The 27,274-nt window shown below is 43.5% G+C and overlaps 1 protein-coding gene across 2 annotated transcripts; it reads left to right on the top strand.

The window, feature by feature from the left end:
• Nucleotides 1-252: 252 nt before the first annotated feature.
• med10 (mediator complex subunit 10) lies at nt 253-27,274 on the top strand. Of its 2 annotated transcripts, XM_068001911.1 has the most exons (5): nt 253-529; nt 2,778-2,861; nt 15,766-15,868; nt 17,851-17,911; nt 26,784-27,274. In XM_068001911.1, exons 1-5 carry the CDS (start codon nt 408-410, stop codon nt 26,807-26,809), a joined length of 396 nt encoding a protein of 131 aa, XP_067858012.1. In that variant the 5' UTR covers nt 253-407; the 3' UTR covers nt 26,810-27,274. The 2 variants fall into 2 exon arrangements, with proteins under 2 accessions (XP_067858012.1, XP_067858011.1); XM_068001910.1 differs by lacking the exon at nt 17,851-17,911 and having other exon boundaries at nt 264-529.

The raw sequence follows: 27,274 nt of genomic DNA, 5'->3' as shown, positions 1-27,274 counted from the left end.
CACGTTACACCGTCAAACCCAGCCCTGGTCTGACGGCTCTGGTCTCAAGAGCCTGGTCCTTGACTTTTATTTTGTGAGCCAGACGGAGGACCATGTGGTTTTATTAGCATTTTTTTTACACAAGCTGTAAAGTCAATCACTTGATCTTCCAGCTCCAAAGAGCCTGGCACAAAGCGAGCAGCCAACTCACACACTGCAGCCTCAGGAGACCAGGAGGAGGCGGCGAGTCCTCCTCTATCCCAGGATCCACCGCGCGCGGGCGGAGGTGACGTCACCAACCGCTCTCCCCATTGCCCGTCATGGCGGCGTGAAGCGGGGCGCGGGGGGGAGTTCGGTTCCTGCTCCTGTCTCCGCGAGTCTGGGGGGTTTGTTTTTTTTTTGAAGCCGCGCGGATTCCCGCCCGCGCCATGGCGGAGAAGTTCGACAACCTGGAGGAGCATCTGGAGAAATTCATCGAGAACATTCGGCAGCTCGGCATCATCGTCAGCGACTTCCAGCCCAGCAGCCAGGCGGGCCTGAACCAGAAACTGTGAGAGGATGGGGGGGGGAATGGAGGGGAGGATGGGGGGGGGGGGAATGGAGGGGAGGATGGGGGGGGGGGGGGAATGGAGGGGAGGATGGGGGGGGAGGATGGGGGGGGAATGGAGGGGGGGAATGGAGGGGAGGATGGGGGGGGGGGAATGGAGGGGAGGATGGGGGGGGGGGAATGGAGGGGAGGATGGGGGGGGGAATGGGGGGGGGGAATGGAGGGGAGGATGGGGGGGGGGGGGAATGGAGGGGAGGATGGGGGGGGGGGGAATGGAGGGGAGGATGGGGGGGGGGGGGAATGGAGGGGAGGATGGGGGGGGAGGATGGGGGGGGAATGGAGGGGGGGAATGGAGGGGAGGATGGGGGGGGGGGAATGGAGGGGAGGATGGGGGGGGGGGAATGGAGGGGAGGATGGGGGGGGGAATGGGGGGGGGGAATGGAGGGGAGGATGGGGGGGGGGAATGGAGGGGAGGATGGGGGGAGGATGGAAGGGGACGGGGAGGGGGGAATGGAAGGGGGGGGGAATGGAGGGGAGGATGGGGGGGGGGAATGGAGGGGAGGATGGGGGGAGGATGGAAGGGGACGGGGAGGGGGGAATGGAAGGGGATGAGGGGGGTGAAGGGGGGAGAATGAGGAGAGAGGGGAATGAAGGGAGGGTGGTGGGGGATGAGGGGAAGGAACAGAGGGAATATAAAAAGACCAGCTGGTCGATACACCTATTGGATTTTGTGTGTTTCATTTATTTGTTTTAAATTTGTAGGCAGACACAATTGCAGTTTGCAAAGCATAATTTCAATATTCAGCTCTATAATTTTCCATTGAATTAGACTTTAGCAATCCATGGTATTGGAGAAGCCTAATCAAAGATACATTTTCTTTTTAAACAAGTGGCACAGTGACACCATTAAGTATCCATGTTGGCTTTACAAGAATGTTTGTTTTTAGCGTTACATTGAATTACATAGAATTTTACAGCACAGAAACAGGCCATTCAGCTCAACAGGTCTGTGCTGGTGTTTCTGCTCCACATAAGCCTCCTCCCTCCCTACTTCATCTCACCCTATCAGCATATCCTTCTATTCCTCTCTCTCTCATGTACTTATCTAGCTTCCCCTTAAATAATCAAAGAAAAAGTTAGAAATGTTTTAGCAAAAAAATGTACACTTGTACAGAAAAGTCTGAGATTGCACACTAAAATATTATCTGCTGGTTCATGATTTTATTGAATATCCTTCTAAACATACTCTGGTTCAACAAAACTCCTTGAAATATTGCTCCCATTTTAATTTCTCTCCTGTGCATTGACTGGCACATTGTTTAACGTTCTCAATTTAGAAGAAGTTTTAAGAATTTTATTGGAATTTTTGAATTACATGGCAATAGTTAAAACATCGAAGAGGGAAAGAAACAGACAAAAATACTAAAAGATAAAAGTTACATGGTACAAGAAAGCCATAATTGCAATAAGAACGAATTTAAGTATAAGTTCATAACAGTCAAATGTCTAAGGAAAGATATGCTCGTGAGGGAGTATTTGCGAATGTATCCTCAGTGAGAGGGGGATATCTGTGGATACCTCAGTTGAATGGGGGGGGTACCTTTGGGATGTGCTGCTTTCCGAAGTGTAGATCTTGCACAATTGGCAGCAGCCCCAACATAAACCTGCTAGATTTGTTATGGCCCGTTATGATCTGCCTTGGCGTCAGCATTAGCAAATGTGGCAGGTTCGCATTTGGTTTGCGGCTGGCTGAGTGGGACTTGTGCATCAGGACCTGGCAGCGCAAATATTCCATCGCTAGCAGTAAATTATTGGTTATATTCTAATTCAGATTCTAGGAGCTGGGTCCTGCTGTTTGTTTAATCTATTTATTATAGTCCAGTGGCAGATTCATAGACCCAGGTTAAAAGAGCTTCATAAAACTGTTAACAGTGTAAATACTGAGAACCAGCTCATGGACATCAGCCTCCCAAAATCTGAATGAATGTAAAAGCAGGTAAATGTTTATTAGGATTCATCAGTAATTTTTTTAACATTTTTAAAAATCTGCATATTCCACACCAAATCTGCAGAAAATAATCTTTGTTTTGAAACGTTGGATTAGACTAAACCTACTTAAAATTTATCAGACTGATCAAGCAATCAATATGGTTTGCCTCAAAAAACTTCTAAAGTAACTATTTTATACACGTTCTCAACTAAAGATGATAGCCTGTCGGTAAAAGCACAACTTTCTTATTTTAATCTACAGAAATTCTATGATTACGGGGCTACAAGATGTTGATAAATGCCGACAACAACTGCATGATATTAATGTACCACTGGAAGTATTTGAGTAAGTAATTGTGGCTTATATTTTGTGACAAAAAAAGAAATTATGACTCGTGACTAGTTTTATTGATTACAACACAGAAATCAGTGTACACTCAGCATGGTGTTTGATCCAAAAGCTGTATTTCTACAGTACATTATTCCTGTGCTGTACCTACTATGATACTATTACTGAGATGAATTTTCATTTACAGAATCATAGAATGGTCACAGCACAGAAGGAAGCCATTCAGCCCATCGAGCCTGTGCTGGCAGTTTGTACCGGCAATCCAGTTAGTCCCTTTCCCCGTAGCACCACCATTTTTTTCCCTTCACTTATTTATCCAATTTCTTTTTGAAAGCCACGATTGAATCTGCTTCCACCACCCTTTCAGGTAGCGAATTCCAGATCATAGTTACCTGCTGCATAAAAAAAATGTTTTTCCACATGTTTCCTTTGGTTCTTTTGCCAATCGCCTTAAATCTGTGTCCTCTGGCAGAAGGGTCAAGAACCAATGGGAACAGTTTCTCTTTAATTACTTTATCTAAACCCTTCATGATTTTGAGCACTTCTATCAAATTTCCTCTTAACCTTCTCTGCTTTAAGGAGAACAACCCCAGCTTCTCCAGCCTATCCACATAACTGAAGTTCCTCATCCGTGGAACCATTCTAGTAAATCTTTTCTGCACTCCCTTGAAAGCCTTCACATCCATCCTAAAGTGCGGTGCCAAGAATTGGACACAATTCTCCAGCTGTGGCCGAACTAGTGTTTTATAAAGGTTCAACATAACTTCCCTGCCTTTGTACTCTGCCTCTATTTGTAAAGCCCAGGGTCCTGTATGCTTTTTTAACCACTTTCTCAACCTTCGAAGATTTGTGCACCTATACCCCCAGGTGTCTCTGTTCCTACTCCCACTTTAGAATTGTACCATTTAGTTTATATTGCCTCTCATTCTTCCTGCCAAAATGTATCACTTCGTACTTCTCTGCCTTAAATTTCATCGTGTGGAGATGCCGGTGATGGACTGGGGTGGACAAATGTAAGGAATCTTACAACACCTGGTTATAGTCCAACAGTTTTATTCCTTTATTAATCCACACTTGTCCAAGTGATTATTAATTTTGTCCCGGATTATTGCTTCTCAAAGCTTCCCCACCACAGAGATTGAACAGACTGGCCTGTGATTGCTGGGTTTATCCTTGCTCCCTTTTTTGAACAAGGGTGTAACGTTTGCAGTTCTCCAGTCCTCTGGCACCACCCCCAAATCCAAGGAGGATTGGAAGATTATGGCCAGCATCTCTGCAATTTCCACCCGTACTTCCTTTAGCAACCTAGGATGCATTCCATCTGGACTGGGTGACTTATCTGCTTTAAATACAGTCAGCCTTTCTAGTACCTCCTTTATCAATTTTTAGCCCATCCAGTATCTCAGCTACCTCCTTTTTTATTGTGATGTTGGCAGTATCTTCTTCCTTTGTAAAGACAGATGCAAAGTACTCATTTAGTACCTCGGCTATGCTCTCCACCTCCGAGTCGATCTCCTTTTTGGTCCCTGATCGGCCCTATCCCTCTTCTTACTACCCATTTATTATTTATATGCCTATAGAAGACTTTTGGATTCCCTTTTATGTTAGCCACCAGTCTATTCTCATACTCTGTCTTTGCCCCTCTTATTGCCTTTTTCACTTCTTCTCTGAACTTTCTATATTCAGCCTGGTTCTCACTTGTATTATCAACTTGACATCTGTCGTATGTCCCCTCTCTCTGCTTCATCTTACTCTCTACCTCTTTCATCATCCAGGGTGCTCTGGCTTTGGTTGCCCTACCTGTCCCCCTCGTGGGAATGTACTTAGACTGTACCCGAACCATCTCCTCTTTAAAGGCTGCCCATTGTTCGATTATAGTTTTGCCTGTCAATCTTTGATTCCACTTTACCTAGGCCAGACCTGTTCTCAACCCACTGAAATTGGCCCTCCTCCAATTAAGTATTTTTACTCTAGAATGCTCCTTATCCTGTTCCATAACTCCTCCGAAAGCTTGTGATTTTCAAATAAAACTGTTGGACTATAACCTGGTGTTGTAAGATTCCTTACATTAATCTAAACCTTATGAAACTATGACCACTGTTCCCTAAATATTCCCCCACTGATACTTGCTCCACTTGACCCACTTCATTGCCCAGAACTAGATCCAGCAATGCCTCCTTCCTCATTGGGCTGGAAACACACTGATCAAGAAAGCTCTCCTGAACACACTTCAGAAATTCCTCCCTGTCTTTGCCCTTTACACTATTACTATTCTAGTCTATATTAGGATAGTTGAAGTCCCCCATTATCACTACTCTATAGTTCTTACACCTCTGAAATTTCCCTGCAAATTTGCTCCTCTAAATCTTTCCCACTAGTTGGTGGCCTATAGAATACATCCAGTAGTGAAATGGTGCTTCTGTTGTTTCTTAACTCTAACCAAATAGACTCTGTCCTTGACCCCTCAAGGATATCCTCTCCCTCCAGCACTGCAATATTCTCCTTAATCAATACTGACCCCTCCCCCCCCCCCCCCCCCGGCCACTTTTTTTTCTTTCCCTATCTCTCCTGAACACCTTGTATCCAGGAATATTTAGTACCCAATCCAGTCCTTTTTTGAGCCAGGTCTCCATTAATGCCACTACATCGTATTCCCATGTGACTTTGCACCTGCAGCTCACCAGCCTTATTTACCACGCTTCATGCATTTACACACATGCACTCTAAACCAAACCTGTCTTAGACCTTCTTAGTCTGATCCCACCTAATATTTAATGTTTCTTACTCTAGTGCTATCTGTCTCTCCCAATTCTTTGTGCACCTTGTTTCTCCTTTCTAATGCTACATCCTGGTGCCTATCCCCCTGCCAAATTAATTTAAACCCTCCCCCACAGCATTAGTGAACTTCCCCACAAGGACATTGGACCCAGCTCTGTTGAGGTGCAACCTGTCCATCTTGAACAGGTCCCTCCGCCCTCAGAACTGGTCCCAATGCCCCAGAATCTGAAGCTCTCCCTCTTGGGTTACAGGGAGCGGGCAGGAAATTGGACATGAATTTAGATTTGAGGTTAGGATCAGATCAGATCAGCCATGATCTTATTGAATGGCGGAGCAGGCTCGAAGGGCCGATTGGCCTACTCCTGCTCCTATTTCTTATGTTCTTGCACCAGTCATCGATAAAATGCTGGAATCTATTATTAAGGAAATGGTAACAGAGAACTTAGAAAATCATAATATGATTAGGCAGAGTCAGCATGGTTTTATGAAAGGGAAATCGTGTTTGACAAACCTATTAGTTTTTTGAGGATGTAACCAACAGGCTAGATAAAGGGGAACCAGTGGATGTAGTATCTTTGGATTTTCAAAAAGCATTTGATAAGCTGCCTCAAAAGGTTGTTACACAAGATAAGGGCTCATGGGGTTGGGGGTAACATATTAGCATGGATAGAGGATTGGTTAATGGACAGAAAACAGAGAGTAGGGATAAACGGGTCATTTTCAGGTTGGCAGGCTGTAACTAGTGGGGTACCGCAAGGATCAGTGCTTGGGCCTCAGCTATTTACAATCAATATTAATGACTTGGATGAAGGGACCAGGTGTAATGTATCCAAGTTTGCTAACGAATGGGCTTATACTCCCTGGAGTTTAGAAGAATGAGAGGTGATCTCATTAAAACATAAGATTCTGTGAGGGGGCTTGACAGGATAGATGCTGAGAGATTGTTTCCCCTAGCTGGAGAGTCCAGAACAAGAGGGCATAGTCGCAGGATAAGGGGTCGGCCATTTAAGACTCAGATGAGGTGGAATTTCTTCACTCGGAGGGTTGTGAATCTTTGGAATTCTCTACCCCAGAGGGCTGTGGATGCTGAGTTGTTGAGTATGTTCAAGGCTGAGATAGATAGATTTTTGGACTCTAGGGGAATCAAGGCATAGGGATTGGGCAGGAAGGTGGAGTTGAGATTGAGGTTGAAGATCAGCCATCATCTGATTGAATGCTGGAGCAGGCTCAAGAGGCTGTATGGTCTACTCCTGCTCCTATTTCTTATGTTCTTATGCACCATAGTGGTTATGTTACCGGACTAGTAATCCAGAGGCCTGGACCAATAATCCGGAGTCATGAGTTCAAATCCCGCCACTGCAACTGAGGAATTTAAATTGAATTAATTAAATAAAATCTGGAATTAAAAATAACTAGTATCAGTAGTGGTGGCCATGAAACAACTGGATTGTTGTAAAAACCCATCTGGTTCACTAATGTCTTTTACGGAAGGAAACCTGCCATCCTTACCCGGTCTGGCCTATATGTGACCCCAGACCCACAGCAATGTGGTTGATTTTTAATGGCTCTGTGAAATGGCCCAGCAAGCCACTCAGTTGTACGATCTCACTACAAAAAGTCACAAGAATAAAACCGGACGGATCACTAGGCACTGGACACGACAAAGGCAAACCAAGCCCAGTCGACCCTGCAAAGTCCTCCTCGCCAACATCTGGGGACTTGTGCCAAAATTGGGAGAGCTGTCTCACAGACTAGTCAAGCAATAGCCTGACACAGCCATACTCAGAGTCATACTTTTCAGCCAAGTCCCAGACTCTTCCATCACCATCCCTGGGTATGTCCCGTCCCATCGACAGGGCAGACCCACCAGAGGTGCCGGTACAGTGATATACAGTCAGGAGGGAGTGGCCGTGGGAGTCCTCAACATTGACTCCGGACCCCATGAAATCTTATGGCATCAGGTCAAACATGGGCAAGGAAACCTCCTGCTGATTACCACCTACTGCCCTCCCTTGGCTGATGAATCAGTCCTCCTCCATGTTGAGCACCACTTGGAGGAAGCAGTGAGGGTAGCAAGGGCACAAAATGTACTCTGGATGGGAGACTGCTAAATGGGATAGATTCAGAATAGATCTAACAGCTCAAAACTTGGCATCCACGAGGTTCTGTGGGCCATCAGCAGCAGCAGAATTGTATTCCAGCACAATCTGTAACCTTATGGTCTGACATATTCCTCACTCTATCATTACCAACAAGCCAGGGGATCAGCCCTGGTTCAATGAGAAGTGTAGAAGAGCATGCAAGGAGCTGCACCAAGTGTACCTAAAAATGAGGTGCCAATCTGGTGAAGCTACAACTCAGGACTACATGCATGCTAAACAGCGGAAGCAACGTGCTATAGACAGAGCTAAGCGATTCCACAACCAATGGATCAGATCAAAGCTCTGCATTCCTGCCACATCCAGTCGTGAATGGTCGTGGACAATTAAACAACTAACGGGAGGAGGAGACTCTGTAAACATACCCATCGTCAATGATGGTAGAGGCCAACACGTGAATGCAAAAGACAAGGCTGAAGCGTTTGCAACCATCTTCAGCCAGAAGTGCTGAGTGGATGATCCATCTTGGCCCCCTCCCGATATCCCCACCATTGTAGAAGCCAGTCTTCAGCCAATTTGATTCACACGACATAATATCAAGAAACGGCTGAGTGCACAGGATACAACAAAGGCTATGGACCCCGACAACACCCCGGCTGTAGTGCTGAAGACTTGTGCTTCAGAACTAGCCGTGCCTCTAGCCAAACTGTTCCAGAACAGCTACAACACTGGCATCTACCCAACAATGTGGAAAATTGCCCAAGTATGTTCTGTCCACAAAAAGCAGGACAAATCCAATCCGGCCAATTACCGCCCCATCAGTCTACTCTCAATCATCAGCAAAGTGATGGAGGGTTTCGTCGACAGTGCTATCAAGCAGCACTTACTCGCCAATAACCTGCTCACCGATGCTCAGTTTGGGTTCCGCCAGGACCACTCGGCTCCAGACCTCATTACAGCCTTGGTCCAAATGTGGACAAAGGTGAGGAGGGAGGGAGTAACTGCACTTGACATCAAGGCAGCATTTGACCAAGTGTGGCACCAAGGCGTCCTAGTAAAGTTGAAGTCACTGGGAATCGGGGTAAACTCTCCAGTGGCTGGAGTCATACCTTGCACATAGGAAGATGGTAGTATTGTTAGCGGCCAATCATCTCAGCCCCGGGACACTGCTGCAGGAGTTCCTCAGGGCAGTGACCTAGGCCCCACCATCAGCTGCTTCATCACTGACCTTCCCTCCATCATAAGGTCAGAAATGGGGATGTTTGCTGATGATTGCACAGTGTTCAGTTCCATTCGCAACCCCTCAGATAATGAAGCAGTCCATGCCCGCTTGCAGCAAGACCTGGACAACGTCCAGGCTTGGGCTGATAAGTGGCGAGTAACATTTGTGCCAGACAAGTGCCAGGCAATGACCACCTCCCGTTAACATTCAACGGCATTACCATCGCCGACTCCCCCACCAGCAACATCCTGAGGGTCACCATTGACCAGAAACTTAACTGGACCAGCCACGTAAATACTGTGGCTACGAGAGCAGGTCAGAGGCTGGGTATTCTGCGGTGAGTGACTCACCTCCTGACTCCCCAAAACCTTTCCACCATCTACAAGGCACAAGTCAGGAGTGTGATGGAATACTCTCCACTTGCCTGGATGAATGCAGCTCCAACAACACTCGAAGCTTGACACCATCCAGGACAAAGTAGCCTGCTTGATTGGTACCCCATCCACCACCCTAAACATTCACTCCCTTCACCACTGGTGCACTGTGGCTGCAGCGTGTACCATCCACAGGATGCACTGCAGCAACTTGCCAAGGCTTCTTCGACAGCACCTCTCAAGCCCATGACCTCTACCATCTCTATGAACAAGGACAAGGGCAGCAGGCACATGGGCACAACACCACCTTTGCATTCCTCTCCAAGTCACACGCTATCTCGACTTGGAAATATATCGCCGTTCCTTCATCGTCGCTGGGTCAAAATCTTGGAACTCCCTACCTAACAGCACTGTGGGAGAATCTTCACACGGACTGCAGCGATTCACGAAGTTGGCTCGCCACCACCTTCTCAAGGGCAATTAGGGATGGGCAATAAATGCTGGTCTTGACAGCGATGCCCACATCCCATGAACGAATTTTAAAAAAAAAACTTGTCTCTAGCCATGGGTAACCTGCCTTATCTTCCTATTTCTGTAGGTAGTACTTTTACAAATAAGCAAGTCAATACATTTGAAACTATTGAAGTGACAAATGGAAGTTATTGATTTAAGTATTTGTAGCAGTTACTACAGTTATATTCAGTCTTTGCTATTTTAGGCTGCATTTACACAAGAACAGTAGCATTGGTGCGAAGTGGGTGTACTTTGCTCTAATTAAATTGTACTGTAAATCCAGAGTCAGAGATCATCTTGATTTGAAACCGAAGTGAAAGTAAGATTCCCCGAAGAAGCCATATTAGCGTCATTGTGAAATTGTAGTTAAATACTCCTTGAAAATGCAAAAAAAAGCATTTTTTTGTATTTGCAAATTCCTCATAAAGCCACTTAGTGCTATGCAACTTCATTTACTTGGTGATTGGAATGATCTGGATTGTGACTGCTATCAGCAGGACCCATCAACAGGAGAAATGCTTACTCATTCTCTTATATAACTATTTTGCCAATACATTAACACCCTTCCTGTTCATATGTAGTCCCATCTGTCCCAGAACTGTTGCCAATGCCCAACAAATTGGAATCCCTCATCCTGACACTACTACTTTAATCATGCATTGATTTCCTTAATTTTCCTGTCCTTCCCTATTCTAGCACATGAATAATTCTGGGGATTACCACATGTGATTTCCTCCTAAAATTGTTTCCTAAACTCATTTTGTAGGGCTTCAGGTCTGTCTTCGTTGGCTGTAGATGATTTCACCATGGGATAGGTAGGGAGTTCCAAGATTTTGACCCAGCGACGATGAAGGAATGGCGATGTATTTCCAAGTCGAGATAGTGTGTGACTTGGATGAGAGAGAGTAGGAGGCCAAAGATTGATTCTTGAGCGGTCTCAAGGGGTCCGGACATGGGAACAAGAGTAGGCCATTCAGCCCCTCCTGCCTGCTCCGCCATTTGATAAGATCATGGCTGATCTGTGATCTAACTCCATATACCCGCCTTTGGCCCATATCCCTTAATACCCTTGGTTGCCAAAAAGCTATCTATCTCAGATTTAAAATTAGCAATTGAGCTAGTATCAATTGCCGTTTGCGGAAGAGAATTCCAAACTTCTACCACCCTTTGTGTGTAGAAGTGTTTTGTAATCTCACTCCTGAAAGGAGTGGCTCTAATTTTTAGACTGTGCCCCCTACTCCTAGAATCCCCAACCAGAGGAAATAGTTTCTCTCGATCCACCCTATCTGTTCCCCTTAATATCTTATAAACTTCGATCAGATCACCTCTTGACCTTCAAAACTCTAGAGAATACAACCCCAATTTGTGTAATCTCTCCTCATAACTTAACCCTTGAAGTCCGGGTATCATCCTGGTAAACCTACGCTGCAGGTGCGGTCTAACCAGGGTTTTGTATAGCTGCAGCATAACTTCTGCCCCCTTGTACTCTAGCCCTCTAGATATGAAGGCTAGCATTCCATTAGCCTTATTGATTCTTTTCTGCACCTGTTCATGACACTTCAATGATCTATGTCCCTGAACCCCTAAGACCCTTTGGACATCCACTGTTTTTAACTTTTTACCATTTAGAAAGTACCCTGTTCTATCCTTTTTTGATCCAAAGTGGATGACCTCACATTTGCCTACATTGAATTCCATTTGCCACAGTTTTGCCCATTCACCTAATCTATCAATATCCCTTTGTAATGTTATGTTTTCATCTACACTGCTTACAATGCCACCAATCTTTGTGTCATCGGCAAACTTAGATATGAGACTTTCTATGCCTTCAACTAAGTCGTTAATAAATATTGTGAATAATTGAGGCCCCAAGACAGATCCCTGCGGGACTCCACTAGTCACATCCTGCCAATGTGAGTACCTACCCGTTATCCCTACTCTCTGTCTCCTTTCGCTCAGCCAACTTCCTAACCAAGTCTGTACTTTTCCCTCGATTCCATGGGCTTTTATCTTAGCTAACAGTCTCTTATGTGAGACCTTATCAAATGCCTTCTGGAAGTCCATATAAATAACATCCATTGACATTCCCCTGTCCACTACTTTAGTCACCTCTTCAAAAAATTCAGTCAGGTTTGTCAGGCACGACCTATCTTTCACAAATCCTTGCTGGTTCTCTGATTCACTGAAAATTCTCGGTGTTCAGTCACCCTATCCTTAATTATAGACTCCAGCATTTTCCCCACAACAGATGTTAAGCTAACTGGTCTATAATTCCATGGTTTCCCTCTCTCCTTTCTTAAAAAACAGTGACGTGCAATTTTCCAATCTAGAGGGACAGTTCCTGAATCTGGAAAACTTTGGGCAAGTTAGGGCATCTGCAATGTGCTCACCTACTTCCTTTAAAACCCAGGGATGGAAACCATCTGGTCCAGGGGATTTGTCACTTTTTAGTGCTATAATTTTCTTCATTACTGTTGTTTTACTTATGTTAATTTTATTGAGTCCCTGTCCCTGATTCAACATTAGTTTTCTTGGGATTTCTGGCATGCTATCCTCTTTTTGTACTGTAAATACTGACGCAAAGTAAAAGTGCAGGGAGCGAAGCCATCGGTAGAGATGCTTTGACTGTAATTGGATAGATAAGTGTGGGACGAGCGAGGCCAGTCTCGCCAAGCTTGACAATGGAAGACAGGCATTGCAGGGGGATGGTGTGGTTGACTGTGTCAAAGGCTACAGAGAGGTTGAGGGATAATGTAACGCAGTCACAGAATGATGTTTGTGACTTTGATCAGCGCTGTTTTAGTGCTGTGGGAGGGGCAGTAACCTGATTTTAGGTATTCAGATGGAGAGTTATAGGAGAGATGACCACATATCGCCCGGTAGGAAGAACGAGGAGAGGCAATGTAAACTAGAGGGCACAACATTTATAGGGGTACAGGAACAGAGAGATCTGTGGGTATATGTGCACAAATCGTTGAAGGTGGCAGGTAGGTTGAGAAAGCGGTTAAAAAAGCATACGGGATCCTGGGCATAGAGTACAATCGTATGAAAGTCATGATGAACCTTTATAAAACACTGGTTCGGCCACAACTGGAGTATTATGTCCAGTTCTGGGCACTGCACTTTAAGAAAGATGTGAAGGCCTTGGAGAGCATGCAGAAGAGATTTACTAGAATGATTCCAGGGATGAGGGACTTTAGTTATGTGGATAGACTGGGGAAGCTGGGGTTATTCTCCTTGGAACAGAGACGGTTGTGAGGAGATTTGATAGAGGTATTCAAAATCATGTAGAGTCTGGACAGAATAGAGAGAAACTTCCCTTTGGCAGAAGGGTCAAGTACCAGAGGACATAGATTTAAGGTGATCGGCAAACAAACCAAAGGTGACATGAGGATAAGCTTTTTTACACAGAGTGGTTAGGATCTGGAATGCACTGCCTGAGTGGGTGGCGGAGGCAGATTCAATCGTGGCCTTCAAAAGGGAACTGGATAAGTACTTGAAAGGAAAAGATTTGCAGGGCTACGGGGTTAGGGCGGGGGAGTGGGACTAGCTGGATTGCTCTTGCATAGAGCCGGCGTGGATTCGATGGGCTGAATGGCCTCCTTCCGTGTTGTAACCTTTCTATGGTATCTGGGAGGCAACAATATGGATTTGTGAAAGGTAGGTCGTGCCTGACAAACCTGATAGAATTTTTTGAAGAGGTGACTAAAGTAGTGGACAGGGGAATGTCAATGGATGTTATTTATATGGACTTCCAGAAGGCATTTGATAAGGTCCCACATAAGAGACTGTTAGCTAAGATAGAAGCCCATGGAATTGAGGGAAAAGTACGGACTTGGTTAGGAAGTTAGCTGAGCGAAAGGCGACAGATAGGGATAATGAGTAGGTACTCACATTGGCAGGATGTGACTAGTGGAGTCCCGCAGGGATCTGTCTTGGGGCCTCAATTATTCACACTATTAATGACTTAGATGAAGGCATAGAAAGTCTCATATCTAAGTTTGCTGATGACACAAAGATTGGTGGCATTGTAAGCAGTGTAGATTAAAACATAAAATTGCAAAGGGATATTGATAGATTAGGTGAATGGGCAGAACTGTGGCAAATGGAATTCAATGTAGACAAATGTGAGGTCATCCACTTTGGATCAAAAAAGGATAGAACAGGGTACTTTCTAAATGGTAAAAAGTTAAAAACAGTGGATGTCCAAAGAGTCTTAGGGGTTCAGGTACATAGATCATTGAAGTGTCATGAACAGGTGCAGAAAAGAATCAATAAGGCTTCTGGAATGCTGGCCTTTATATCTAGAGGACTAGAGTACAAGGGGGCAGAAGTTATGCTGCAGCTATACAAAACCCTGGTTAGACCGCACCTGGAGTACTGTGAGCAGTTCTGGGCACCGCACCTTCAGAAGGACATATTGGCTTTGGAGGGAGTGCAGCGTAGGTTTATTAGAATGATACCCGGACTTCAAGGGTTAAGTTACGAGGAGAGATTACACAAATTGGGGTTGTATTCTCTAGAGTTTCGACGGTTAAAGGGTGATCTGATCGAAGTTTATAAGATATTAAGGGGAACGGATAGGGTGGATAGAGAGAAACTTTCCGCTGGTTGGGGATTCTAGGAGTAGGGGGCACAGTCTAAAAATTAGAGCCAGACCTTTCAGGAGTGAGATTAGAAAACATTTCTACACACAAAGGGTTGTAGAAGTTTGGAACTCTCTTCCGCAAACGGCAATTGATACTAGCTCAAATGCTAAATTTAAATCTGATATAGCTGGCTTTTTGGCAATCAAAGGTATTAAGGGATATGGGCCAAAGGCGGGTATATGGAGTTAGATCACAGATCAGCCATGATCTTATCAAATGGCAGAGCAGGCACAAGGGGCTGAATGGCCTACTCCTATGTATGTTCAAGGACATTGTTGCGGAAAGGAAGGTTGGAGATGGGGCTGTAGTTTGCAAGGTAGAGGGTGAGTTTTTGGAGGAGTGGAGTGATTGTGCATTTTAAAAGGGAAGGGGACAGTTCTTGCAGAGAAGGAACCATTTATAATGTCAGCTAGCATGGGGGCTAGGCAGATAAGTTGGGTTCTCAGCAGGTTAGTGGGAATGAGATTGAAGGAGCTGGGTGTTGACGAGGTGAGTTCGGAGAAGGTAAAGGGGAAGATGGGAAGGAGAGATGGGTTCTCAGGGCTAGGATGGGAAGGGGGTGATTTGGCTTGATGGGCAGGGATAACTGGTCTCTCCTGCTAAGTGAGAAATCCATCAGCTGCTCGTACTGTTGGAGGGGGCAGGAGAGAGGGGTTTAAGGAGGCAGTTGATAGTAAAGAGAAGCCAGGGGTTAACTTTGCTCTCCTGGATGATCCTAGAATAGTAGGCGATTTTGGCAGAGGAATGTAGAGGCTGATTTGTTCCAGCCAGCTCTGGTGATGGATTGCTAAGCCAGTTGTATGCCAAATACACATGTTTGCACCTCATGCACTTGAGGGAGCGAAGATGCAGCTTGCAGCAGGTGGGAATGATTGGGATGGGAGAGAGTGACGGTTTTGTTGAGAGATAAGGGCATCAGAGGTCGGGGATTGGTTGTGCAGATCAACAGCTGCAGAGGTATCCTGGTGAATGGAGGGCCCAAGGTGCATTTGTAAGGGATTTGGGGGAAGAGTTTTCTTTCCAGGAGTGGGCACAGAAGGAAGTGGGGTTGAAAGTGGGTGGGGGGATTTGGGTAGTGTGGCATGCAAGGAAATGGTCAGAGATGGCCTCGTCATTGATGGAGACTAGTATTTACAACTTCTGATTTTTACCATTGTTTGAGTCTCTGGTAATGATGACCCTCTTGTGCAGTATTACTAGGAAATGTTTAGAAAAATTACACAAACAGTATGTACTCTTAATGCCAATTATTCATTTTAAACACAGGTACATTGATCAAGGTCGAAATCCTCAGCTTTACACCAAAGAATGCTTAGAGAGAGCCTTGGCCAAGAATGAACAAGTCAAAGGGAAAGTTGACACCTTGAAGGTAGACAATCTAAGGAATGTATTCATAAACAATGATTAAAGGAGGCATTGTATGGAGATCACCAAAGATAGCTGCTTCTTGTGAAAAGCATAGCACTGTGACAGTCAAATAGAAGTGATGTTGTTAAAGCTAGATGAATACTTAGTCATCCGGAAGCTGCTGTAGCATTTTTGCAAAAATGGGGAAAGTGCACTAATGTTGCCCAAAGAAATGTTTGTAAATGGAATATATTGTTGAGCGTAATGAGTGAAGAATTTTAAGGAAGTGGACAAGATCTTCATTAGTGAAATAATGGAATGATGCAGGATTTGCTTCTGAGGTGGCAATTCGGTTATTTGAAACAAAGGTTGAGAACATATTGAATTCCTATGTTCCTGAGCTGAACAGCCTTTTCTCATTCCTATTTTTAACACATGGCTTGAAGATTTGATGTGTTGGAGTTTAATGAGGCAGTCAGTATGAACCTGGGGATTGATGAGTATGTTTGCGTGCTTTATATACCAGAATTTCGCTAAAGGGATCTTTACACCTATTCATCAATGTGTGGTTAAATTGCAAGGAAAATTAGCAATGAACGGTTATGAATGTGAACCTCATGCATTAAAGGACCAAGCAAAGGAACATCAGCTCGCGGTGTAATAGGCAAGCAAGTTGTCTCACTTGCTGATGTGATTGAAGAAAATGCAGGGAGGCTATAGAATGCCTACAAGCGGGTGCTAGAAGAGACAGCAGGGCGATATTCGGCCACTTTACTTGCTTTCCCTTTCTCTTTGCCTGACGCACAAAGTTAGTGAAACAAAGTACAGATGATGAAATGTGGATAAGCACAGGAAAAAATGAAAAGCAAGGGAAAAGTGCCGAGAATGCAAAAGTAAGATGAGGAAAAGAGTTCTTTGTGCAGAGAACAATGGAAATGGATAAGGTGACAATAAGGAATTGATGTGGAGATGCCGGTGATGGACTGGGGTTGACAATTGTAAACAATTTTACAACACCAAGTTATAGTCCAGCAATTTTATTTTAAATTCACAAGCTTTCGGAGATTTTCTCCTTCCTCTATGAAAACATTTGCCTGAGGAAGGAGAAAATCTCCGAAAGCTTGTGAATTTAAAATAAAATTGCTGGACTATAACTTGGTGTTGTAAAATTGTTTACAATAAGGAATTGCACTGGCAAATGGTTCAGTGGAAAGAAAACTGGAAAGATCAAGGAATTTAAAACTGTGGTGGGCAAGGACAGAAGAATGCAAGGAGGAAAGTATCCTGCATGTCTAATAGCAATGGTTTAAGGAACTCTTGAGAGGTACCTGAGATGCATAAAATATGGAGAAATTAATTATAGAGGTGGTGGATGAGACCGATTGAGAGGAATAACTTTTCTGTGGTTAGTCTGCCAAGGAAGGTCCTCACTCCTGAATATACTGCAGGGTCATTTGAATTGAAAGCTAAGGGAAGGTCATTGTGCCTTCAGATGTGGGTGTGCTGACCGATATTTTATTGGAATCAAATGGGGTTACAGATTAAGTTACCACTGGATCCTGGAAAAAACAAAGCAGTACAAATCTATTAATACAATGCTTTGGGAAAAATCACCATTTAATTGACACTATGCTCTATTTCCTCAAAACCTTTTCGGCGGGACAGTGATTGCTGAATTAATGAGAAGGTGCGTCCAGTGTGATAGAGCAGGTTATGATAAAAATATTACAATGGGCAGGAGATGTGTGCTGTATGGTTGAAAACAATATCCTTGGAAGGTGTGGAATGGGCTGTAGCTGGGAAAAGACTGGAAGGTGAAAGCTGAGATAAAGGAACTATACAAAGGAAGACATAAAATAAGCTTTGACTGCAGGATCTTGTTTTTGTGGTTCCATCTAGTTATGACAACTAATCATAAACAGATTTTTTAGAATTCTTAAGTGTTTCAACTGGTAAAATATAACATAGTTTTCTTCCCCTCTTTTCTCCTGATCTCTCCCGAAGCTGTTGATTTTCTTACTGAAAGATTACCCAAGTGCCCATTATTCATATAAGAGCCTTGACGGTGAGTACTGGCAGGCTATCTGACTCAAAGGCAGCATATCTGAGCCTTATCCTTTCCTCATTTGGCATCCATACATACTTCCAGTAAAGGTCATGATAGTGACGAGAAGCAGCCCTTCTCTAAACCAGCGGTGTTGTAGCTAATTGTGGCACCCCTACCAAAGAATCTGCTGAGAGACCAGCTAAATTAGTACAGCCCAGGGATCAAACCAGGGCCTTTCTGATCTGACTCAGAAATGGTTATTTTATATTGGAAGATTCTTAGATTAGGTTTTATATATCATAAACAATTGGCATTTTGTATCTGAGTTAAAAGTATGCCAAATAGAAAAAGTCTCAATGGAAACAATCTGGAACACAGATTCTGGTGACTGTATTGAATCTATGCAGCAGAGCATATCTAAGGGACTCCAGGCACTTATTTAATTAGGTCAGTGTGTACTAGAAAGAGAGAACTGCTCTGTTTTATGTTTTCTCATCTGTAGTGATATTCAATATTAGAAATTTATAACTTTTCAAAGCTGAGAATTTTAAAAATGTTGGGTATTCAGAGTTTTATATCGTTTCATTGTCGTTGGAGTTTAGTTGAATTTAACGTTTTTATCTGTGCAGATTAAGTTGCTAAATCTAGAGATTTGGTTATTGGCTAGATTGTCAGTTCTGTGTTTGTTTTTTGAAAGTGCTGCACACAAACTTGTGCTCCTTTGTTCAATACTTCTGGAGGCATAGAAGCAGCTACCCATTGAAGCTATTTAATATGTAGGAGCACTTCCCATGCCTTTGTTGTTTATACTCCATAATAACCCCGATGCCCCAAGAAATGAATTCATGGTGTCGTGTAGCATACATGCCCAAAAAATGAGAATTCACACTGTTGTGATAATTGTGTCCTTGTATGTCTAATCATTTCCATAAGATACTTCGGATAAATCACCAATTTCCCTGATCTGTTGCGCTTGGTGTCATGCAGCACCAGGGCTAGCATGACCAGAGGGAGAATGGCCAGGTGAGCAATGCATCATGATGCAGCAAGTGACAGGAGGCATATTTGAGATAAAAGGAGTATGAAGTCTGCAAGCTTCCCGGGTTCTGAATGCTGCAGTGACTGTCCATGAACTATGAAGGGCAGAATTTCCTTTAGGCAGTTGTGGCTTTGTACTCGTCTGTCACGATGTGAACTAAACTGGAACAAGAAAGCCCTTTTCAGCCTTGCATACCAAGGCACTGGAACAGTATTTTTCAGGTTTAACAGAGGCCATGTGGGAAGAATCTCAATCTACCATGGGGGTTGGCTGTTCCAACCTTCTGTTGCTAGGTCCGTCGCCTTGGAGCCACTTTAACTGTAAAAAGATCCTACCTAGTGTCTCTTTCCCACTGTTTCTTCCCGCCCGCCCCCACCCCCCGGGAGAATAATCACTCGGTGATTAGATTAACTCATTGGCCACTGCTGCTCTCTTGTTGCCTCAGCATCAATATAAAAGTGCCTTTTTGATCTTGGCTGTGTAATGTAAAAGTGCATTATTCTTTTGCTGCTTTTGTTATCTCGAGGTAATTTCAGAGATAGTGTAGATTATCAAACCATTGTTGAAGCATCATCTATAAATTCTTTTAAAAGGGAATTAATTACTTGACAAAGAGGAGTAACACAGGGTATGAGGAGCAGCGGTAGATGGGATGAAACTAAGTGGTTCACGTGGAGAAAAACACCGGTGTAAATTCATGGGCTGAACGGCCTTTTTCTATGGTGAAACATTTGATACTATTTAAGGAATCATTATCTGTATTTCAGTAGTTCATGGTGTATTAAAGTTGCTGTCATTGTTTCTGTGCCTTGTGTGCAACTATTGTACTTACAAAGTCAGGACAAACCACCCTTCCCCAGACTACTACTAAAGCAGGTGCTTCCTGTTCCCTCTTCCATTTAAAAAAAAATCCCTGCTTACACTGTTGTGAGGATGGTGTTGAACTGAACACAAATGCACAAAAACAGTTTTTCTTCTACACTGGTAACGAAACACCTCCACGCCATTTGCTTTTTAACCCAGTGAAAATCTAGAAATTAGAATCTTAGAAAGGTTACAGCATGGAAAGAGGCCATTGAGACCGAGCCAGCAAGAGCAATCCAGCTCGTCCCATTCCCCCGTCCTTTCCCTGTAGCCCTGCAAATTTTTTCCTTTCAAGTACTTATCCAGTTCCCTTTTGAAAGCCACGATTGAACCTGCCTCAAACCCCCCCCACCACCGGCAGTGCATTCCAGATCATAACCACTCGCTGCGTAAAAATGTTTTTCCTCATGTCACCTTTGGTTCCTTTGCCAATCACCTTAAATCTATGTCCTCTTGTTCTTTACCCTTCTGCCAGTGGGAACAGTTTCTCTCTATCTATTCTGTCTAGACCCTTCATGATTTTAAATGCCTCTATCAAATCTCCTCTCAATCTTCTCTGTTCCAAGGAAAACCACCCAGCTTCTTCAATCTATCCATGTAACTAAAGTCCCTCATTCCTGGAATCATTCTAGTAAATCTTTTCTGCACCCTCTCTAAGGTCTTCACATCTTCCCTAAAGTGCGGTGCCCAGAACTGGACACGACACTCCAGTTGTGGTCCAACCAGTGTTTTTTAAATGTTCATCATGACTTCCTTGCTTTTGTACATTATGCCTGTATTTATAAAGCCCAGGATCCTGTGTGCTTTTTTAACCGCTTTCTCAACCTGCCCTACCACCTTCAACGATTTGTGCAAAAATACCCCCAGATCTCTCTGTTCCTGTATCCCTTTTAGATTTGTGCCCTCTAGTTTATATTGCCTCTCCTCGTTCTTCCTACTAAAATGAATCACTTTGCATTTTTCTGCGTTAAACTTCATCTGCCACTTGTCTGCCCATTCCACCAGCCTGTCTGTATCCTCTTAAACAGTGAGGAGGGTAGCGATAGACTTCGCTACCCTTACAAGTTTTGTGCCATCTGCAAATTTTGAAATTGTGCCCTGTACACCCAAGTCCAAGTCATTAATATATATCAAGAAAAGCAGTGGCCTTAGTACCGATCCCTGGGGAACACCACTGTACACCTCCCTCAGTCTGAAAAACAACTGTTCACCACTACACTCTGCTTCCTGTTACTTAGCCAATTTTGTATCCATGCTGCTACTGCCCCCTTTATTCCATGAGCTTCACTCTTGATGACAAGCCTGTTCTGCGGCACTTTATCAAACGCCTTTTGAAAGTCCATACGCACCACATCAACCGCATTGCCCTCATCTACTCTCTCTGTTACCTCATCAAAAAAACTCTACCAAGTTAGTTAAACACTATTTGCCTTTAACACATCCGTGCTCGCTTTCCCTAATCAATCTACACTTGTCCATGTGACTGCTAATTCTATCCCGGATTATTGTTTCTAAAGGTTTCCGCACCACCGAGGTTATATTGACTGGCCTAGTTGCTGGGTTTATCCTTACACCCTTTTTTTGAACAAGGTTGTAATATTTGCAATTCTCCAGCCCTCTGGCACCATTCCCGTATCTAAGGATCTTTGGAAGATTATGGCCGGTACCTCCGCAATTTCCACCTTTACTTCCCTCAGCAATCTAGGATGCATCCCATTCGGATCAGGTGACTTATCTACTTTAAGTACAACCAGCTTTTCTAGTACCTCCTCTTGATCAATTTTTAGCCCATCCAGTATCTCAACTACATCTTCCTTTACTGAGATGCTGGCAGCATCATCTTCCTTGGTAAAGACAGATGCAAAGTACTCATTTAGTACCTCGGCCATGCTCTCTACCTCCATGAGTCCATAAGACCATAAGAGATAGGAGCAGGAGTAGGCCATTCGGCCCCTCGAGCATGCTCCGCCATTCACTGAGATCATGGCTGATCTGATTTTTACCTCAACTTTCCCTCCTTTTCCCCATATCTTTTGACTCCCTTGCTATCAGAAATTTATCTAACTCAGCCTTGAATGTATTCAATGACTCAGCCTCCACAGCTTTTTGGGGTAAAGAATTCCAAAGATTCACGACCCTCAGAGAAGAAATTCCTCCTCATTTCCATCTTAAACGGGTAACCCCTTATTCTGAGGCCATGCCCCCTAGTTTTAGATTCCTCCATGAGGGGTAACATCCTCTCAGCATCTACCCTATTGAGTCCCCTCTGAACCTTGTATGTTTCAAGAAGATCTCCCCTCATTCTTCTGAACTCCAATGAATATAGAACCCAACCTGTTCAATCTTTCCTCATAAGACAATCCTTCCATACCCAGAATCAACCCAGTGAACCTTCTCTGAACTGCCTCCAATGCAAGTATGTCCTTCCTTAAGTAAGGGCACCAGAACTGTACACAGTACTCCAGGTGTGCTCTCACCAGCACCCTGTACACTTGTAGCATGACTTCCCTGCTTTTGTACTCCATCCCCCTAGAAATAAAGGCCAATATTCCGTTTGCCTTCCGGATTACCTGCTGTACCTGTATGTTGACTACTTGTGTTTCATGTACGAGGACACCCGATCCCTCTGTACCGCAGTATTTTGTAGTATTTCTCCATTCAAATAATATTTTGCTTTTTTATTTTTCCTCCCAAAGTGGATGACATCACATTTTCCCACATCATATTCCATCTGCCAAATTTTTTCCCATTCACTTAACCTGTCAATATCCCTTTGCAGACACTTTGTGTCCTCATCGCAACTTGCTTTTCCACCTATCTTTGTATCGTCAGCAAATTTGGCCACGACACTCTGTTCTTTCATCCAAGTCATTGATATATATTGTAAATAGTTGAGGCCCCAGCACTGAGTCCTGCAGCACCCCACTAATTACAGATTGCCATTTTGAAAATGACCCGTTTATCCCGACTTTGTTTTCTGTTAGTTAGCCAATCCTCTATCCATGCCAGTATATTACCCCCAACACCATGAGCTCTTCTCTTGTGCAGTAATCTTTTATGTGGCACCTTATCGAATGCCTTTTGGAAATCCAAATATACTGCATCCATTGGTTCCCCTTCATCCACCCTGCCCGTTACTTCCTCAAATAACTCTAATAAATTTGTCAGACATGATTTCCCCTTCATAAAATCATGTTGACTCTCCTTGATTGTAAGATGAGTCTCCAAATGACCTGCTACTAATTCCTTAATAATGGATTCTAGCATTTTCCCAATGACAGATGTTAGGCTAACTGGTCTATAGTTACCTGCTTTCTGTCTCACTCCCTTCTTGAATACGGGTGTTACGTTTGCGGTTTTCCAATCCACTGGGACCTTTCCAGAATCTAGTGAATTCTGGAAGATTACAACCAATGCATCCGCTATCTCTGTAGCTACTTCCTTTAAGACCCTTGGATGCAAGCCATCAGGTCCAGAGGACTTGTCAGCCTTCAGACCCATTAGTTTACCTAGTACTTTTTTTCTAGTGATAGTGATTGTTCTTAGTTCCTCCCTCCCCTTTGCCCCTTGATTTTCTACTATTATTGGTATATTATTAGTGTCTTCGACTGTGACGACAGATACAAAATATCTGTTCAATTCCTCTGCTATTTCCCTGTTTTTCATTATTATTTCCCCAGTCTCATTCTCTAAGGGACCAATGTTTACTTTAGCTACCCTCTTTTTATATACTTGTGGAAGCTTTTACTGTCAGTTTTTATATTTCTTGCTAGTTTACTCTCAATTTATTTTCTCCCTCTTTATTATTCTTTTAGTCATCCGTTGCTGGTTTTTAAAGTTTTCCCAATCTTCGGGCTTACCATAATCTTTGCCATGTTGTATGCTTTTTCTTTTAACCTGATACCATCCTTTACTTCCTTAGTTAGCTATGGTTCACCGTTTTTGTGGAGTCTTTCCTCCTAACAGGGATATATTTTTGTTGCGAGTCATAAAATATCATTTTAAATGTTTGCCACTGCTTATCCACCATCATACCAATATTCTGGCATGGGTGGAGGATTGGTTATCTAACAGGAAGCAGAGAGTTGGGATAAATGGTTCATTCTCGGACTGGCAACCAGTAGCCAGTGGTATTCCGCAGGGGTCGGTGCTGGGTCCCCAACTCTCTCCAATCTATATTAACGATTTGGAGGAGGGGACTGCGTGTAACATATCAAAGTTTGCGGATGATACAAAGATGGGAGGGAAAGTAGAGAGTGAGGAGGACATAAAAACCTACAAGGGGATATAGACAGGCTGGGTGAGTGGGCGGAGATTTGGCAGATGCAATACAATATTGGAAAATGTGAGGTTATGCACTTTGGCAGGAAAAATCAGAGAGCAAGTTATTATCTTAATGGCGAGAAACTGGAAAGTACTGCAGTACAAAGGGATTTGGGGGTCCTAGTGCAAGAAAATCAAAAAGTTAGTATGCAGGTGCAGCAGGTGATCAAGAAGGCCAACGGAATGTTGGCTTTTATTGCTCGGGGGATAGAATATAAAAACAGGGAGGTATTGCTGCAGTTATACAAGGTATTGGTGAGACCGCACCTGGAATACTGTATACAGTTTTGGTGTCCATACTTAAGAAAAGACATACTTGCTCTCGAGGCAGTACAAAGAAGGTTCACTCGGTTAATCCCGGGGATGAGGGGGTGGACGTATGAGGAGAGGTTGAGTAGATTGGGACTCTACTCATTGGAGTTCAGAAGAATGAGAGGCGATCTTATTGAAACATATAAGATTGTGAAGGGGCTTGATCGGGTGGATGTGGTAAGGATGTTCCCAAGGATGGGTGAAACTAGAACTAGGGGGCATAATCTTAGAATAAGGGGCTGCTCTTTCAAAACTGAGATGAGGAGAAACTTCTTCACTGAGGGTAGTCAGTCTGTGGAATTTGCTGCCCCAGGAAGCTGTGGAAGCTACATCATTAAATAAATTTAAAACAGAAATACAGTTTCCTAGAAGTAAAGGGAATTAGGGGTTACGGGGAGCGGGCAGGAAATTGGACATGAATTTAGATTTGAGGTTAAGATCAGATCAGCCATGATCTTATTGAATGGCGGAGCAGGCTCGAGGGGCCGATTGGCCTACTCCTGCTCCTATTTCTTGTGTTCTTATGTTAATCTGTTTACCCAGTCCACTTTAGCCAATTCTGCCCTCATCCCTTTATAATTGCCCTTATTTAAGTTGAATACGGTAGTTTCAGACCCAAGATCCTCACTCTCAAACTGGATGTGAAATTCATCATGTTATGATCACTGCTTCCCACGGGATCCTTTAATTTGAGATCATTAATCCTGTTTCGTTACCCATTACCAGATCCAAAATAGCCTCCTTTTTGGTCCATGATTGGCCTTGCCTCTCCTCTTACTACCTGTTTATTATTTATATGCCTGTAGAAGACTTTTGGATTCCCTTTTATGTTTGCTGCCAGTCTATTCTCATACTCTCTCTTTGCCCCTCTTATTTCCTTTTTCACTTCCCCTCTGAACCTTCTATATTCAGCCTGGTTACCACTTGTGTTATCAACCTGACATCTGACAGGTGCCCCTTTTTTCTGCTTCATCTTACTCTCTATCTGTTTTGTCATCCAGGGAGCTATGGCTTTCGTAGCCCTATCTTTCTCCTGCGTGGGAATGTACCTAGAGAATACTTGAACTATCTCCTCCTTATAGACTGCCCATTGTTCAATTACAGTTTTGCCTGCCAATCGTTGATTCCAATTTACCTGGGCCAGATCTGCTCTCATGCTGCTGAAATTGACCCTCCAATTGAGTATTTTTACTTGAGTGGCCCATGTCCTTTTCTATAGCTATTGTAAACCTTATGATACTATGATCGCTGCTCCCTAAATGCTCCCCCACTGACACTTGCTCCACTTGACCCACCTCATTCCCCAGAACTGAGTCCAGCAGTGCCTCCTTCCTTATTGGGCTGGAAATGTACTGGTCAAGAAAGTTCCCCTGAACACACTTCACAAATTCCTCCCCCTCTTTTGCCCCTTATTATTACTATCCTAGTTTATATTAAGATAGTTGAAGTCCCCTGTTATCACAACTCTATGGCTTTTGCACCTCTCTGTAATTTCCCAGCAAATTTCCTCCTCTTTGTTCCTTCCCACTAGTTGGTGGCCTATAGAATACACCCAGTAGTGTAATGGCACCTTTATTGTTTCTTAACTCTGACCAAATAGATTCTGTCCTTGACCCTTCCAGGGCATCCTCTCTCTCCAGCACTGCAATATTCTCCTTAATACCACCACACCCTCTCCTTTCTTCCCTTCCCTATCTTTCCTGAACACCTTATATCCAGGAATATTTAGTACCCAATCCTGTCCTTTTTTGAGCCAGGTCTCCGTTATTGCCACAACATCATAGTCCCATGTGGCTAATTGCGCCTGCAGCTCCCCAACCTTGTTTACCACGTTTACACATGCACTGTAAATTTATCTTAGATTTTCTTGTACTCTCTCTTAGTCTGGTCCCATCTACTGCCATACTATTTCTTGCTCTAGTGCTATCTTTCTCTCCCAATCCTTTGTGCACCTTGCTTTTCCTTACCAATGCTACACCCTGGTGCCCGATTGTAGAGAATATTGCATAAATGAACTGTCATCCTACCATTCTGTGATGACGTGTTCTTATTTGTATAATTATTTTCCTCTGGTTTTGTTTTTATATTTAAAGAATGTTTTTAAATGTTGTCGCAATCTTGTACGTGTAACATTCAGAGCATTCAAATATCATTAGAGGTACTTGTCCGTTAGATAATAGGGCCTGAAAATGACTGGTAGCAATGGAAAAAAAGCGGTGGAGGATCATATGCCCTTGCAAGGAAGTTAAAATGGCAAACTAAAAATGATAGCTTGGGCAATAAAAATATGCTAGCTTTAAGCTTGTCTTGGGATAATATTTTGCAAGTACTGAATACTTTTTTTTGTTTCAGAAATTCAAGGGACTTCTGATTCATGAACTGAGCAAAGTTTTTCCTGAAGAAATGTCCAAATACCGAGCTATCCGATGTGAAGATCATCTGCCCACATAGCTGGATCCGTTGTGTTCTATTTTGTGGAATTATACTGCCTCCTTTTTCCAGGAAACAAACAGAATGTGGCTAGCTTTTTGCAGCCTAAGAAATTATTCTTGAAATCTTAAAAGGAATACATAATTTGTTTCCTACACTGAAAAAGACCTGAAAATAACTGGGGAAGAAGCAAATGCCTTTTTTCTTTCTAGATGCATTAGTACTTGGATTGAATGGAATTTAGTTAGTATGCGTCTGACTACGTGACGGCAACATTACGATTGGATACGTAGATGAACTCAGTACAACCGATCTTCAGATACTTTTGTACCAGTATACATGATGAATTCATTTTGTATATTGCTGGTCAGTACAGCAATTTTTGTAATAAAATAAGTTCTTTGCTACCAGAA

The sequence above is a fragment of the Heptranchias perlo genome, chromosome 2 (assembly GCF_035084215.1).
Source record: "Heptranchias perlo isolate sHepPer1 chromosome 2, sHepPer1.hap1, whole genome shotgun sequence".
NCBI classification, from domain to species: Eukaryota; Metazoa; Chordata; class Chondrichthyes; order Hexanchiformes; family Hexanchidae; genus Heptranchias; species Heptranchias perlo.
Note: the sequence above shows the minus strand (reverse complement) of the source record. Positions and strands in the feature narration are given on the sequence as shown.

Excerpts from the sequence above, each read along its gene's own strand:
- med10 (XM_068001910.1), top strand. The coding sequence starts at position 408 with ATGGCGGAGAAGTTCGACAACCTGGAGGAGCATCTGGAGAAATTCATC. Across the intron at positions 530-2,777 it reads GCGGGCCTGAACCAGAAACT|AAATTCTATGATTACGGGGC; the intron begins GTGAGAGGATGG and ends TTTAATCTACAG. Across the intron at positions 2,862-15,765 it reads GTACCACTGGAAGTATTTGA|GTACATTGATCAAGGTCGAA; the intron begins GTAAGTAATTGT and ends TTTTAAACACAG.